At 34.4% G+C, this 17774-nt stretch overlaps 2 protein-coding genes and 1 pseudogene across 4 annotated transcripts in view; all 3 read left to right on the top strand.

Moving 5' to 3' along the window:
- The window catches only part of LOC128681236 (ecdysone oxidase-like), a 187499-nt gene extending 169964 nt beyond the window's left edge, over positions 1-17535 (top strand). Inside the window, exons 1-4 of one of the 3 annotated variants that reach the window (XM_053764997.2) lie at positions 12235-12272; positions 13077-13156; positions 13907-14040; positions 15267-17535. In XM_053764997.2, coding sequence (XP_053620972.1) covers positions 13078-13156; positions 13907-14040; positions 15267-16802 — 1749 coding nt within the window. In that variant the 5' untranslated portion in view covers positions 12235-12272; position 13077 and the 3' untranslated portion in view covers positions 16803-17535. Of the gene's footprint in view, positions 1-12234; positions 12273-13048; positions 13157-13906; positions 14041-15266 lie in introns of those variants that run through there. The other 2 variants (XM_053764995.2, XM_064436848.1) reach the window with 2 other exon arrangements.
- Positions 104-3107, top strand: maf-S. The gene is made up of 4 exons (XM_053765009.2): positions 104-377; positions 941-1059; positions 1199-1301; positions 2045-3107. The coding sequence occupies exons 1-4, from the start codon at positions 333-335 to the stop codon at positions 2189-2191; spliced, it is 414 nt and encodes a 137-aa protein (XP_053620984.1). The 5' UTR covers positions 104-332; the 3' UTR covers positions 2192-3107.
- LOC128681042 (ecdysone oxidase-like) lies at positions 3222-10601 on the top strand (annotated as a pseudogene).
- Positions 17536-17774: the final 239 nt, after the last annotated feature.

Below are 17774 nucleotides of genomic sequence, written 5' to 3'. Positions count from 1 at the left end.
CCTAGATCTTGAAGGAATAAAGTGAAAACTCCAATCGGTATTTACGGTTTGTACCCATATTAGCTTCTTGGTTTAAATGAGTCGCTATTGTCAATGTCAAACTATTGTCAATTCGTCAATGTAAAAAAGTTGCAAGTGAAGTCGAGTGCTGTTGTTTTTTCCTAAATTTGTTTACCTTTAAATTTAATTTTACGGGTAAAGTGTTAAAACATTTTTTGTGTTTCGACTTAGAAAACAAAAAGTTTTTCAATTACAGCAAAGAAGTAAAATTTGGAAGTGGAACATATACTTAACGGGATACCCCGTTTCTCTAGTGATCCTCAAAAATTATTATGCCTCATGATTTAAAAGAGTTGGGCGTGCGAAAAGCGCTAATGGTAAGTCAAATAGCTCTTAAAACCATTCAAAAATAAGCCTATTTCATTTGTAAAGTAGGCAAAATTAGAAAACCTTGCTTATTTCTGGGCGTTTCCATAAAAAGTGCAAGTCATCATGCGATCATTATAAAGCACATACGCTATCGATTTTACCGTAGGAAGCTGCGTTCTTCCAATGATATTTAGCGTCGGATCCTCTCCTATTATACTGACGTGTATGAAAGTTGGCCTCTATTCTTTAAAGCTTCAAAAAGTAATATTTGACTCAATCCATGGATATAAAACGTTTAAACTGCGTGTGACAAGTGGAATTTGGCTTGCAAAATTAATTTCTGTTCTTATTGCGCATATTACCATAATCATTATTTACTGTTGAGGATGCCAGTACGAAAAGGACTGGTGATCAGTCCTCTTATATTGTGATCATTTCACCCAGTTTCCCATAACTCCTGCTAGGGTGCGGGTTAACTGGTAACTCTAAGTTGGGTGGCGATCCACGAAACCTACCTGTACTATTTGCTAATACTGGTGTCAGATTTTATTCAATTCGCCAAACATTGCAGGCTCCACTATCTCCGACCCCATGCGCAGAGATCAGTGACGATGAGCTGGTCTCCATCTCCGTGCGGGACCTGAACAGGCAGCTCAAGATGCGGGGGCTGACCAGGGATCAGATTGTGAGGTGTGCGTCATTATAATTTTAATACTTTTTAAAATTTTTGGTTTAGTGACAAAATATTTTTTAAAGCTATTTATTAATTTGGGTAAACAGCTGACAAAATTGTATTTTATACTATATAATTATTGTCTATGCTTTATAGAATGAAGCAGCGTCGTCGTACACTGAAGAACAGGGGTTACGCAGCCTCTTGTCGCATCAAACGGATCGAGCAGAAAGATGAACTTGAGACAGAAAAGAGTCAGGTAAATTCTTTTTTACAAGTTTCTATTTAGTTCCACCTGTCCTGTTGTCTGTCTGTAATCAAATCTTGCAAGTTAGATTTCTCCCTCTTCCAGTTGTCCTACAGAGTTGAAACTACCCACTTTGCTTAAGTTTTCATGACAATGCATTATTATGATTAACATGACCTGATGGTGCAGCCCGGATTGTTTCCTAACAAGGGAATTCCTCAACCGTTTACAGCACGGACATGGGTTCTTAAGTGCCATAAGAACTCTAAGGACAATAAAAACATTTTTGTAAAAAACTTGTTTCTCATCGAGTGTGTTTTGATGACACTGGTGTGAGATTGTACTCAAGTTATGGTAAATGCATTATTTACTCTAAAACCCCAACCATAATGCACAGAAGAGGCACTCTGGTGTCTTATCTCACATCTATAAACCCCGTTATATACTTGTAGGAACAAGTCTTTATGTAAACATACCATGTCTTTTGATGATTTTACAGTGATATAAATTAAAATATACTTTTTAGAATATTACTTTCGTGGTTAAACAATTCTTTACTTTATGTTATTACATGATTTTTTGTAATATATTATTGATATTACAAGGAGAAATTTGTATTTTTGTTTGTAATGAACAAACACAAAAGCTGCTTGACCGAATTTGATGCAATTTGACACAGCGATGGAGGAACGTTTCGCGCCGCTAGTGTGCAAATAATAAATCTATTGATTTATGAAATAAATAAACATTTACAGGAATGGCACGATATGGAAATGATGCAAGAAGAAAACACAAGGATACGTGAAGAGATTGAAGCTTTGCGCGGGAAATACGACGCGTTAAAGCGGTTCGCGCTAATGAAGAGTATTCCTTTGCCGCCCGAACTCGAGATCTTGCCATAGACAATCCAATAGATAATAGGGTAGTTGCCAAGGTCAGAGAATTGTAAAAAATATGTATAATCTATATAAAATTGATATATTTAGATCATTATGATAATTCATAGACTGTGACAATGCAGCTGGATCTGAATATGAAGATTTAAGGTTAGTTGGAAAGTCCATTTTCAAACAGTATGAAATTATTAAAATAAATTGAACCATTATAAATAACAAAAATTTTGTAACAACTTTTATTAAGAAATCATCACCATAAACGTATTATTTAATGTAGCTGTCGAACAAACATATCTTTGTTCGCGAACATTTTCGCACGCTGTGACGTCACTTGTTCGTGTCATTCAGTACGGAGCGTTTGGACGAGTCCAAAAATGTGTGATTTTATTTTTGTCATATCTTTGAAAGTGTTGTCTTGTATTGTATTGTCATTATCACAGTATTTTTTTCACTGGAGTTTCTAATGATATAAGAGCCTTCGAATAGTCATCAAAACAGAAATTTGGCAACTAGCCTATTATGTGGATATATATCGTAACTAATATTATAAATGCGTAAGTAAATTTGTTTGTTACCTCTGCAGACTCTGTCTACTCAAACAATTTTATTTTCCACTTTGCCGCGTTTACCATATATATTTTTATAACCGAAACTGAAATATGTTTATGCAAATAGGACAGTTAATGGATTTACATTTGTATGGGTTAAATATTTACATTTATACGGGTGTAACATGTAGCTACCTAAGTAGTTTATTTTTACGATTTTATTTAAAAAATAATCGGTGCCTGACTAAGAAAATTATGATTTTTTAAAATGGAATAATTTTATATTATACAGTAATTAGGAATAAGATTTGTTATAAGTGATAAGACTATAAATAAGTGATATTTTTAAATATACAGTAATTTTAATTGGAAAAGTGTACATATTTATTTTATTCAGTCTCTTATTCATGTTAACAGTGATATAATCATGTTAATATTAAAAATGCGTAAGTTTGTAAGTTAAGTATGTGAAGCGGTGGTGGTGTAATGGTTAAGACGCCCGCCTGTGGATCGAAAGGTCCCAGGTTCGAATCCTACTCGTGTCACAAGCATTCTGACTCATGTAATAGGTTTTCATGTCGTAGACCACACCACATGCTTCCGGTGAAGGAAAACATCGCGAGGAAACCAGCTGCACACTTGTTGATGATTAACTTGTGTGTGAAATTGAGAAGGCAATGGCAAACCACTCCATTAATAATGCCAAGAAAGTTGTTACGTGTGTTTCATTCCATGTAATGACCACGACCCTCAGTCATGAGGAATACGACTATGAAGAAGAAGTTTCCGATGTTGCGTGTATGTTACTCTTTCACGCAAAATCTACTTGACCGATTTTTACCTAATTATTTACGTCTGACATGACTTACCAAATTGAACAAGTTTATTTGTTAGACAAATTAAAAAACCCCCGACTTTCAATATTCAATTCGCTACAACTTTTGAACGGCTGAACAGATTTTCAAGAAACGTGGCTAAGGACACTCGGGATAAAATAATCTATGACCCAAAAAAAAAAATCTAAACGAAAATCGGTTCATCCGTTTGGGAGCTACGATGCCACAATCAGACACGTTAAACTTATAATTTGCGGCGGGGGTTAAAAATAATTAACCCCCCCATGCTCATCTGAGAGCGAAAAAAACACAATGACAGCTGCTTCTCCTCCCGCGCTTACTGTAAAAATCAAACAAGGCTTTAGATTGAGTCTATTTTTTGTCTTTTATATAGGAGATGTGCTAGCAACCATTTTTCCACTAATAAACCCAATTTTACAATTAAACGTGGCCGAGTTTCGCATTTCTTGGCTCCGTCTCAATTTCAACAATAAGTCCCTAGGCGAGGTGTGATTTCACTGCTCACTGTCGTGTCGATTGGCAGTAAGAACCAATCACATTGCGGCGTGGTTGTCGGCGCGTCACAATGCCGCACTGTGATTGGTTATACCGTCTCACTTCCCTTTAATCTGATAAAATAAATATAATTCAATATAGTCTAAAAGCTACACAATTTACTCCTCAAAGCTCCATTTATTGACGCCAATAAAATGCTATAAGACTAAAAGCATTTCCGCCGGTAATTGCATTTTTGGTTGTCAATAGAAAGAATAGTTACGAATTTGTGATCTTCAAATTATTATTTCTATGTACATACTTTGATTTGACGACCTCGGTGGCGCAGTGGTAAAGTGCTTGCCTCTGTACCGAGAGGTCTCGGGTTCGATCCCCGGTCGGGTCATGATGGAAAATGATTTTTTTTTGATTGGCCCGGGTCTTGGATGTTTATCTCTATATGTATTTGTTATAAAATATAAGTATCGTTGAGTTAGTATCCCGTAACACAAGTCTCGAACTTACTTTGGGGCTAGCTCAATCTGTGTGATTTGTCAGTATTTATTTATTTATACTTAAGACACTATCACGCTAATAATTTTCTATGCTAAATTGCATTGATTGATCATATGCTAAATTATGAAGCTATCATGTTCTCTGGATCACGATGAAGTTGATATTGTTTCGATATTTATTTTCATATTTGTTCCGGTATCGCGTAAATAGCTTAACAGTTCAAAGAAAATATTTGTATTTTTTAATTACTTAGGTATTTAAGTTATAAAATTATTTATTATTATTAAACATAGATAAGTTACTACGGTGCTTTTTAATTTCAGGTATTTTTATCAATGTAAAAGTAGGTATCTCGTGTCCTTATAATTTAAAGGTCGTAGAACTATGTAAATTAGATAAATGTGACCAAATAGTTTATAAAGTATCAACTTGCCGAAAATAAACTCATTACAATATAACAACAGTTGGGTTACGTGCGTGTTTATTGTTGACAAAAACATTTTATGTAAGTTAAAAACTTTTTTAAGTTTTGTAACCGAAAATCAGATCGTCACACGGTAGTGTTCACGCAATGTCAGAAACAAAACAACCGGTAGGTACTTTTTCGTTTTGGGACAATAAAATAATTCCATGGGTTAATACATGTTTTTAATCCCGACTTATATTGATGTCCATTTGAGTATTCTGATATAGTATTCTGATTATATTGTCTCGGTAATATTTCATGATTTGAGATTCAAGATTGCTATGCATTCAGTTTTGAAAATAATTTCAGAATGGTATAGGTAAGCACTGTAACCATTTACAAATATATTTGGTTTATCAACAAACACAGGTAATTATTTACTTAAAAGGAGATCCTGGTTACGAATATATAACACTATAACTACCTACAGAAAGAAATATTATTTTATAGATTACCTATAAAGAACAAAAGTTACTATAAATACATACCTACAGCTACACAGTCTACGATTAATTATAACTCAACTGAACTAAATGTACATATATTATAAATATAAAAATGATAATTATTTTAAATGAAATTGTAAGACATAATATTTAATATTATATAACGATTGCAATTGCAACGCCCTTCCAGGGCTCATTTGTGCACTTAAAATGTTACTTACAATAAGACCTAATAATGTACACGCCATGTAAGACGCCATATTTATTTTTTATGTACCTACTTTGGTATACCCTAATACCTATAATACTATATACCTGTTCCTCCCAAACGTAACTGCTAAAGAAAATCATAGGTAGTTGCAATTCGGCTGTTACCATTTGGCAAAGAAAATCCACCTTAATTTTATATTTTGTATATTTTTTATTCACAGAATGTGTCCATTTGATTTATTCTTTTCTCCGTCCAAAACATCAAGGGCGTTAGCAAAGTCGGCTCAAGTTATAATATTTGGTTTGTTGACCGCTTTCCATATTAAATTGGCGCCAACATTTAACAGAAACATTGATGTTAAAGGTAAGTTACTATTTTGGAAACATTACAAAACTGTTTTTTATAGCTAGCACTGCAAAATTATTATGCATATGGCTGAAAATTACTAAGATATAATAATTACCTGTATGTTTTTCTTTTTTTTGGCGATTTAAAGAATATTTGTATTGCACGGTATATATAATTGTAGTAATTTTATTGTAACTTTTCCATTTTTTCTTGTAATAATTTTTATAATATTTTTTGGAATATAATTTTGTAACTACAATAAAGAACTATGAACTAAGCAAAACAGGTAAGTATCAATTTAAACTGAATTACATGCTATAACGGCAGTTGTATGAAAACTATCAATCTCATTTGATTACGCTAGCTTGTAGATTTAGTTATCTTTCAGGCAAACAAATAAAAATATGCTAAGTATATTCGCTTTATATCCCGTAATGTAGCCTTGACCAACATACATACATACCTATAAAGTATTTTTAATAAATATGATATGATAGAAAGAAATTTTTTAGAAATTTTTGTTATAATTTTCTAGAAATTTCTGAGTTGTTTCCAGATTATGATTTTTACTTAATGTTTTTTTTTTTCAATGCAAAATTATCATGATAATTAAATCAGGAATTATCATTCTGATGATTTTTAGTATAAGTACCTATAAAGCAAGATAAAACGCGGGTAACAGCTAGTTTGACTTTATCTACTTATATCTACTCCAAATTTCGTCAAAATGTTTGAGGCGGATTATTTCCGTAACTACCGAACCGATTTCAAAAATTCTTTCTCCATTAGAATGGTACATTATCCAAGATTGCTATAGGCTACATTTTATCTCAAAATTCCCACGGGAGCGAAGCCCCGGGCAACATCTAGTACAAATATATAGTTGATTGAAGTCGAACCACTTATTTTATTTATTAGTGGCAGCTTACCAGCCCTAACCTACACCAACAGTCCACTTGGGAACAAATCAATAACTAAACGTGTGTCCCACACATTTACAATATTAAATAATATATAGACTTATCTGTCTGTCTGATAACGTGTGATGCCGGCTCTGCACTGTCGTCGAACAATTTGCCGAACTACAGATTCGATATACATTACTGGTTTTTCATTGCGGTAAATAAAAGCATTCGCGTCACCATGTGTATTAATTCGGCGATAGTGTGCTGCTGGCATGAGGCATGTAATTTTCAAGTGCTGTGTTATGTTAAATTCATATTGTTTGCATAGATGGCGACGCATTCGACTTCTTAATAGTAGGAGCAGGTACAGCAGGAAGTATCCTCGCAAACAGACTGTCTGAAGTTCAGAACTGCACCATTCTGGTTCTTGAAGCTGGCAGCGACCCTCCTATAGAATCTGTTGTGAGTATATTAAATAAATAAATATATCACGACAAATCACACAGATTGAGCTAGCCCCGAAGTGAGTTCGAGACTTGTGTTATGGGATACTAACTCAACGGTACTATATTGTATAACAAATACATATATAGATAAACATCCAAGACCCAGATCAATCAGAAAAAGATCATTTTCTATCATGATCCGACCGGGGATCGAACCCAGGACCTCTCGGTTCAGAGGCAAGTACTTTGCCACTGCGTCACTGAGGTCGTTATATTAGTAAGATGCTTATTAGGTATAATTACGAAGATATTTGTGCGAAGTTTTATGTTAATAGTAGCTTTTGCCCGCGGCTTCGACCGCGTTAATTTTCCGGGACGAAAGGTACCCTATGTCCTTCTCCATATTTCAAACTACATGTATGCAAAATTTCAAGAAGATTGGTTGAGTAGATAGATCGTGAAGAGGTAACAAACAAACTTACGTTCGCATTTATAATATAAGTTAGTATTAGGATTAACACTTCTAAAAAGTAATCGCTTGTAACGAATACGTGCATTTTTTATATTAATTATTCACTTATAATTAAAACTTACTAAATTACTTACAAATATAATTATAATTCACTTTCACTTATCATTAAAGCTCACTGCAAGCATTGTTATATTACTGATAAAAAATTACATAATAACAATATACATAAATTTATATTTAAAAAAATGGTAAGCCCTTCTGGCATAATAGGGACCAACACTGTTCGAATGAGTTTCTTTCGGCATTTCATCTCTGCAGTGGTCGTTCCGAAATGCTAGTAGTTTGTAGCTTTGGTAAACATCATTTAATTTTGAATATGACGTGAAAAAGTGCCTGTGAAGTGCCTAATATCTGAATAAATGTTTTGATTTTGATTTTTGATTTCACTTATTTTCAGCTGCCTGGTGCATTTTCATTATTGCAAAAGAGCAGATACGACTGGAACTACACCTCTGAGTTTGACGAAAACTTTTCTCTAGGTCACCTAGGCAATACACTAGATTTGCCATCGGGGAAGATTCTCGGTGGATCAAGTTCTATCAATCATTTAGTATACGCCAGAGGTTTCCCGTCCGATTACAATGAATGGGCGAAAATAGCAAATGACGACGGATGGCGTTACGAAAATATCGAAAAGTATTATTTCATCAAATCGGAAAAACTCAAAGATTCCGAAATTCTACATTCAGAATACAAAAAATATCATGGACTTCTTGGTAATGTTGAAGTCGCAAGGTAGCCTGATTCTGTTGTTGATAAATATCTAGATGCTTTAGTGGATGTTGGTTATAAAGTTGTACTGGATACAGTCCATCACGTGTTGGCCTTTTCTCAAGTATTACTATTTTTGTTTGATGGAAAAAGACAAAGTACTGCCCAAACGTATATACTTCCTATAAAGGATGAAAGATTAAATTTATACATTCTAAAGAACACTTTAGTGACTAAAATCGCTTTTGATGATTTAAATGCATCAGGTGTATTTGCACTGACCGAAAATGATGAAACAATAAGATTGAATGCAAGAAAGGAAGTCATTTTATCAGCCGGAGTGTTTAACAGTCCAAAAACGTTAATGTTATCTGGTATCGGGCCAAAGGATGATCTGGAAAAGTGGAAAATACCAATAATAAAAGATTTGCCTGTCGGTGAAAATTTCCAAGACATAACTGGGGTATTATTGGTGCATAAGACTGAACATTTAAAAACCGCAATACCTCCATTGAATCTACCAATTCTCTTTCCTGTTCCAGGCATTGTAGGATATGTCTCTCTAAACAAATCCCACGTTAATCCAACCTACCAACATTTAAGTTTTGTTTTCAAAAACGATCTGATATTCTCGCAAATATGTTCGACTGTTTTCACCTTCAAAGACCATATATGTGACAGTATTCTTAAAGAAGTCAAAGGAATGGAGTACCTAGCAATGATACCTTCATTTTTGAACTCAAAATCACGGGGAAAAGTGCGGGGAGGAGTGCAAATGTACAAGACAAGCCCATAATAAAAGCCAACTTTTTCTCAGACAATGCTGATATAGAAAAAGCACTAGATATAATCGAAGATAATTTGAGGATTGAAATGTCGATATTTTATAAGAAAGTCGGTGCAAGACTTGTCAAAATCAAGATACCGGAATGCGAGAAATTAACATACAGGAGTAGACGTTATTGGAAATGTTACATTAAATACATGGCTTTATCACATTATTACCAATCCAGCACTTGTTCTATGGGGTTAGTTGTAGATGGCGAATTAAATGTGAAAGGTGTGAGAAACCTAAGTGTCGAAGGTGGTCGATGCTAGTGTCATTCCATTGTCTCCCAGTGCTGGCCCGGAGACTTCTGTTATAGTTTTGTCTGAGAGAGCAGCAGATTTGATTAAAGACAAATATTACAGTAATATTTTGTAAGTAGTAGTTTTATGGTCAACAAAATGTAAGTAAAAATATAAAGCATTCATAAAATATCATATTCCGTCTTCACAGCGAGATGTGTTATTATTAAATGGAATATTTAATAGATTGTTTAACAGATTGTTTCAAATTTTATCGTTTTATTTTAAGTACCTCCCTATATACTTATTGACAAATATATACATAATGTTTTAATATATTATAAACTGTATAATTAAATTCATTGTATCATATTTATCTAGTTTTTTGGACACGCCAATGCCTCCTTTTTCCCATTTTTCTGTCGCGGGTCTACTGGAAGAAATTTCTATAGAAATAAGTAGTACCTTTGTGCTTAATTTCCTATCTGTTAGTTATATATTTACACTTTTATGTTGTGTACATAAATAAATAAATGGACAATATTTTTAGACATTAATTTTTACCTTATAACGTAAATAATTTTCATCCAGATTTTATAATATTCAACTTTATTAAAATTACTTCATAGAGATTTTGATGTATTTTTATTTCCGTCGTGCCCCGGAGGGCTCCATCGCGTAACGGCTGAGGAAGAAACATGGAAATTAATAATTATATATAAAAATAATTGCTAATTAAATGTGTTTGTTTTATAGTTTTTTGTTTTGCTTCCGTTATTGACATCCTATTATTCTTGACATGTAGACACATGTGTGTTCGATAAATAAATGGACCTTTTGTGATAAATCACGTTTAATTGATAACGGCATGTGTTGGAACAACTATTTAGAGATATGTACAGGTGACTAAAGACAGAAACATACATTTCGGAGCAAAGTTAATGTCTGATAAATATTGTTTAAATTAGTAATATATATATATATATATATGCGAGTGAACTGTATACAAAATAATCACTACTTTACTATATATATAGTAAAGTGTGAATGAATTTCTGCTAGTACTACTAAAGGCTAATATTACCTAAGTAGTTCTATGATTGTGGTTTTAAAACATATATTGGACGACCTCGGTGGCGCAGTGGTAAAGTTCTTGCCACTGAACCGAGAGGTCCCGGGTTCGATCCCCGGTCAGGTCATGATGGAAAATGATTTTTTTCTGATTGATCTATATAAGTATTTTTATAAAATATAGTATCGTTGAGTTAGTATCTCATAACACAAGTCTCGAACTTACTTTGGGGCTAGCTCAATCTGTGTGATTTGTACTAATATATATATTATTAAAAAATATATATTTCTATTCAAAAATGTATTGCATCCACCAAAAAAAAGTATATTAATATGTCCCACATCAATGTAGGTAGAAAAGAGATAATAAAAATAAAATTGTGGATTTGATAAAAAAAAGTAAAACCGATTAAATCAACTTGCTTTAACTTTTTGGAAAATACAGCTGTAATATATACTTATATAAAAAAACGACTTACTAATTACAAGTTATCCCTGACATACATTACATAGGAATATCAATACATATAATAAAACAGTAAAAAAAATCCTGTACATTGAATATATTTACAAAATTAGGCGATAGAGTCATAGTAACAGAGAAAGAATTAAAAAAAAACTGTCTGTATCTCTGTATGTCTGTACTCTGTATGTCTGTCTGTTTATACACGCTAATCTTCGGAACTACTGGACGGATTTGAATGAAACGATTTTTTTATTATAATAATAGCTATTAAGCCTGGGCAACATATAGGGTACAAATGATTTTGAAAACTGGAACACCTGACGTAGACCCATGATGGTACGGCTAAACTATAGGAAATATAGAAATTAAGCCTTAACAAAAGCTGTTCAGCCTGATGAGCATTTCCTGTTGATGTATAAAATTCGAACACCTGAAGAATAATCGCAATGGTCCAGCTAAACTATAGGAAATATATATTTCATTCGTATGAGCTTCTTCTCTATTGATATCGTTACGCTTTGTCTGTACAGTTAAATTTCTTCAATAATTTTGACTGCTTTCGGAATTCTGATTGTTCGGCCATGCGAACGAAGTAGCGGGCATCAGCTGGGGTGTAAATAAATTAATAAATACTTATTAAGTACGTCGATTAAAATGTACATAAAATACCTAATATTATTATTCATAAATGGTTATAAAATGTTAAAATAAATTGAGACTATAACACTACATGAACTCGAAATGGTGTGTGACGTGACAGTCTATTCTTTCTATCTTAACGACTGTGTCATTATTTAAAACTGGTGTCGCCTAAAGGCATCTGACATGACGCGTCTATCATCCCACATCTAATCGCATAGTCTGTTGTGATTCTATTAAAAATTATGACTTAATTAAAAATGTTCCATTTTTTCATGCCGTGCAGTGTACAACCTAGAGATAGTCTCATAGAACGGTAATATAAATAAACATTTGTATTCAACTTAATATATTCTTATTCTATTTGGATACGTTAATGAAAAGTAAGTACCTATATTTTATTTATGTACCTACTTTTGACTACGTTGTATTACCATGCAGGCAAACATGCATACGGCCGTAATGTGTTATTGCTAACACTGGTGTCTGATTTTGTTTAAGTCGCATAAAGGCCTAATGAATTATAATAATAATATAATATATTACAACGAATCACACAGATTGAGCTAGCCCCAAAGTAAGTTCGAAACTTGTGTTATGGGATACTAACTCAACGATACTATATTTTATAACAAATACATATATAGATAAACATCCAAGACCCGGGCCAATCAGAAAAAGATCATTTTCCATCATGACCCGACCGGGGATCGAACCCGGGACCTCTCGGTTCAGTGGCAAGAACCTTACCACTGCGCCACCGAGGTCGTCAATTGATTGCCGCGCGTTGAATGCTTGTGTCAAATATATAATTTTTGTACGAAACTTGTAAATTAATCACATAAGAGTGAGTGGCACCGTCAATTATGATGTTAACTTTAACCTGCGCAGAAAATAGCAAAGTATGCCATTTTTAAATGGACTTGTTTATACATGTCACGTATGCTTTTTAACTTATGAGTAATGAAATGAGAAAATCTGGAATCGAGCGGGAATTGAACCCGCGCCCCTGTCCATCCGGGACATTGCTCTTGACCACTGAGCTATCGAGACCGTGCCAGTTCGGCCGAATCAATTCATCTCTTCACGTCTAACGCATGCCATTTTGTTTAAACGTCAGCGGCGCACAGGTAAAAGTAAACGTCAAAATTGACTGCAGGTGCAACTCACCCTAAGTTTGATCACAGAATGTCATCGTCGCTTCTTGGAGTTTTGGCTACATTACATCTAACTTCACCGTTGTTCGCGCCAGGAGTTCAAGTTCCAAGTGAGTTCTTCGTTTCGATCATATATATTTTTTAAATAATACGAGTACATATTTTTGAAAATAATAATGACATGAAAAAATTGTGGAATCGAGCGGGAATTGAACCAGCGCTCCTGTCAATTCCTTTTTTTTTTGAACTTCGTTATTATTTTCAAAAATAAATTAAAAAGCGTGTGTTACATGTAAAACAAAACCATTTATATTTCTTTACACGACTTAGGACATAATTGTGAAAAAAAAAACTTTAACTAAACTAAAAAAAAAATTAAAAATTTTAATGCTTCATCATATTTTTGCCCTGCAGCCAAGTGGCCTATCCAACAACACACGAAGATGTAAAAAAAAATCGGTTCTTTCAAAATTTTATTTAACCACTTTTGTCGGCGTGAATTACTTCGTTTTAGAACTAATAGTCTATGAGATAGACCGCGGGCGGCTGGACGTACAGACGGACAGACGGTCATGGCGAACTAATGCAGAAAATATTCAAAAGTTCTATGTGAAAATGAGAGAGAATACAATCAAAAGATCAAAATCGTTATTTTCAACTAGATATTGCCGAGGGCTTCGTTCCCTTGGGAATTTTGAGAAAAAATATATCCTAAAGCAATCTTGCATAATGTACCTTTCTTAGAGATTACCCGCTTCAAACATACAAACTCACAAACGCTTGCCTTTATAAAATAATAGTATAGATTTAGGATGGATGTTAAATGTGCAGTAAATTAAGTCTTCAAATCATATTCACAGATGGCGCTACGTTCGATTTCATCATAATAGGGGCAGGCACCGCGGGCGGTGTCCTAGCTAATCGACTAGCAGAGGTTGAGGGCTGCAACGTGCTCGTTATAGAAGCTGGAGGTGACCCTCCAGTTGAATCTGTTGTAAGTATTTACATATGAACGAGTTTATTGTTAAAACCCTACTTTCAATGTTCATTTCGCTACAACTCTTGAACGGCTGAACCGATTTTCATGAAACATGGCTAAGAACACTCGGGATAAAATCATCTATGACACAAAAAAAAAGAAACAAACGAAAATCGGTTCGTCCGTTTGGGAGCTACGATGCCACAGACACATACCTACACAGATGCACATCCAGACACTTTGAACCCCTCTTTTTGCGTCGGGGGTTGAAAACAACATTTTTATAGGTATATTAAACGATACGTATTAAACGTGCACATACCTTTTTATTTCCCAGACGTTTTGGATCTTGTATGTGCGCGTTTAATACCTGTCATTTAATATATACTTAATTATGCAACGCGAAAGTATAAAAGTAGTTAAAACAGCATTTTTTTTTAACAACAGTTATGTCATACGAAAGGCATGCGTAGAGTGCCCGGGCCCTCCTCTACATTTAGTCAGTCGTTCTTACTCAAGTTTTCCAAAATCCACTAATCTAGCAAGAACGTTCACAAATGAATATGATATACTAGTTTTCGCCCGCGGCTTCGCCCGCGCGATGTTCTCTGTGAAAGCAAAACAGATACTATTTTCATACAAATTTTCACGCCCGTTTGTTAGTTGATTTTTGAAAAAAAAAAAAAATTTAGCCTATGTTTGAACGGGGGTCTTTAACAATATGAATACCGTATTTAAAAATCGATCCAGCGGTTTAGTCGTGAAAGCGAAACAGACAGACATACTTTCGCATTTATAATATTAGTATGGATGTCCAGCTGCAGACACTAGATTATGGTTTGAGGGATAGATCTGTCGAACAGAATGACAGACAGCGAAGGTACGTTTTTCCTTTTTACCCTTTAAGTACGGAACTCTAAAATAAATACAATTAAGTCTTTGTATCTTATATGACCGTTTTCTCAGTTACTTAGGCTTAGGAAGGATCTGGGAAACGGTTGCACGATGCACTTCACACGGTCGTCGATATCCTTCGTTGCCAATTAGCACACTCATAAACCACTTCAGGCCACCACTTTTTGGGTAAATTCATTTAGATATACTTGTCAATCTTATAACAACAAAAGATGCCGAAGTGTGAAGCGAAGGAGAGGATCCTGGGGTCCAACGCACCAAAGCGCTGGGAGAAACTGCGAAAACGCTCAGATAAGGAAGAGAGAATAAACGAACTTTAATTTCAGGCAGCCGGTGCTTTTGCTCTATTGGCTCGCACGGAATACGATTGGAACTACACTGCGGAATACGATGAGGCATTTAGTCTTGGACACATCAACCAGATTATGGATCTTACATCTGGCCGGATATTAGGAGGATCCAGTTCCATAAACCACTTAATTTATAGCAGGGGTTTCCCATACGATTTTGATACATGGGCTGAAGTTGTCGATGACATTAGTTGGACATGGGATAACATATATAAATATTTCTTAAAGCTCGAAAGATTAGAAGACCAAGCCATTCTCGCTTCTACTGACAGAAATAACCACGGTCTGGACGGAAATATTGGAACAACTAGAGAACCTAGTACATTACTCCAAAAATATTATAATGCGCTCGAAGAAGTCGGTTACAAAGCTCTCTTAGACACGGTACCTGGGCAAAATGATGCTGATAGCAAACTGGCTTTCTCTGATGTTTTGTTATTTATTGCTAATTTAAAACGACAAAGCGTAGCCCAAGGATACTTATCTGGAAAAGATGCTAAAAACAATTTGAACATTCTAAAGAACACTTTAGTTACCAATGTTATATTCAATGAAGACAAAGTCGCTATTGGAGTTAATGTCATAACAAATGATGGTCAGGATTTGACATTTTATGCAGATAAGGAAGTAATACTATCAGCTGGCGTTTTTAATAGTCCAAAAGTACTTTTACTATCAGGCATAGGACCAATGGAAGATTTGGAAGCCTTAAACATACCAGTGTTGTCGAATTTAGCAGTTGGTGAAAATTTTCAAGATCATATCGGTGTTTTCATAGTGCAAAAACTGGAAAAACTTGTGGAAGTACTTCCTATACCTTCGCCTACACAATTTCCCCTACCGGGTATGGTTGGATACGTAGCTTTTGAAGAATTTCAGTCGTATCCCGATTATGAAGCTCTGAATTTCGTTTTCACAAATAGTTTAGTATTTTCTCAAATATGTTCTATAGTATTCAACTTCAACGACCATATTTGTGATAGCATTTTGGAACAGACTGCTGGTTTCGAATTTTACATATCACTACCGTCGTTGTTACATCCCAAATCTCGTGGTAAAGTGCAACTCAAAAGTACTCATCCTTTCGATCCTCCTATCATAAATGCAGGATATTTTTCAGATGCATCAGATGTGGAAACACTGGTTGATATTATTTTGGATAACTTACGAATAAGTGACTCAAACACTTTCAAAACTGCTGGAGCCGAGTTGATTGAAGTAAATCTTCCCGCGTGTTCAATTCACGAATTTGGGAGTCGTGATTACTGGAGATGTTATGTCAAATACATGGCTACGTCACATTTCTATTACACTAGTACGTGTTCCATGGGCTCTGTTGTAGATGCAGAATTGTATGTTAACGGAGTGAAGAATCTTAGAGTGGTTGATGCGAGTGTCATACCTTTTGCTCCAAGTGGTAATCCTGAAGCAATCGTGATTGTTATAGCAGAGAAAGCAGCTGATATGATCAAAGATAAATATTATTCTCCAAAATTTGGAACTTTTCAGTAGATTTAAGAAAATCTTATTATATAATAAAATGTATGTGATGGCTATTTAAGTGTGACGGTTTAAATAGTCAAAGTGCTACTATTACCGTACTAATATTTCTAAATGCGAAAGTTTGTGAGGATGTATATGTGTATGTTTGTTATTCTTTCACGCAAAATCTACTATTTACGGATTTTTGTGAAATTTGGTGCACGGGTGAATGTAACCTGGATTAAGACATAGGGTACTTTTTATCCCGAAAATTCCCACGGGAGCGAAGTCCCGGGGTGCAGCTAGTTACTGTATAAATAAGTTTATTGATATATACATATTAACGCCTGCTTCGCCCGCGTGAATTTCTCTGCGGAAGCGTAATAGACACGATTAACACGTAAATTTAACCCATTATAGTCATAAGGGTTGAAAAGTGAAGTAGCATATATTTGAACTGTGATATTTAACTACGTGCATACCAAATTTCACTACAATTGCTCCAGCGACAGACAACAGACAGACAGACAGACAGACACAGAAACAGACATTCGCATTTATAATATTAGTATGGAAGTATGGATTTAGTTTTATAAATATGTCATTATTTCTAGATTAATTTATTTAATATTAATAAAATGCATAAATTTTATCAAAAGTTTATTTTTACGATAGTCATGTAAAGCTGCAACGTTGGAAGAAAATTTGAATTGTATAGAAATGTCTCGAAGGATTTCAATAAAATGAAGCTACTATTTCGAAATGTCTTTCAATGATATTCTGAGTGCTTTTTGTCGTAAATTCTTATTGTTTCTCCTTACACTGACTTGAATTTGCAACATTAAACGCCTGTACCTATCTGCAATTTTACCTTTTACGACCTCGGTGGCAGGGACTTTTGAGGACCGGTCCTAATATTTCAGTCCCAATAGACCATCTGCAATCATGTATCTTCGAGAATTTAATTTTGTTCTACTAATTACATAAATATAAATATATAAA

The sequence above is a fragment of the Plodia interpunctella genome, chromosome 26 (genome assembly GCF_027563975.2).
Source record: "Plodia interpunctella isolate USDA-ARS_2022_Savannah chromosome 26, ilPloInte3.2, whole genome shotgun sequence".
Classification (NCBI taxonomy): Eukaryota; Metazoa; Arthropoda; class Insecta; order Lepidoptera; family Pyralidae; genus Plodia; species Plodia interpunctella.
This window is presented reverse-complemented; position numbering and strand designations above follow the sequence as displayed.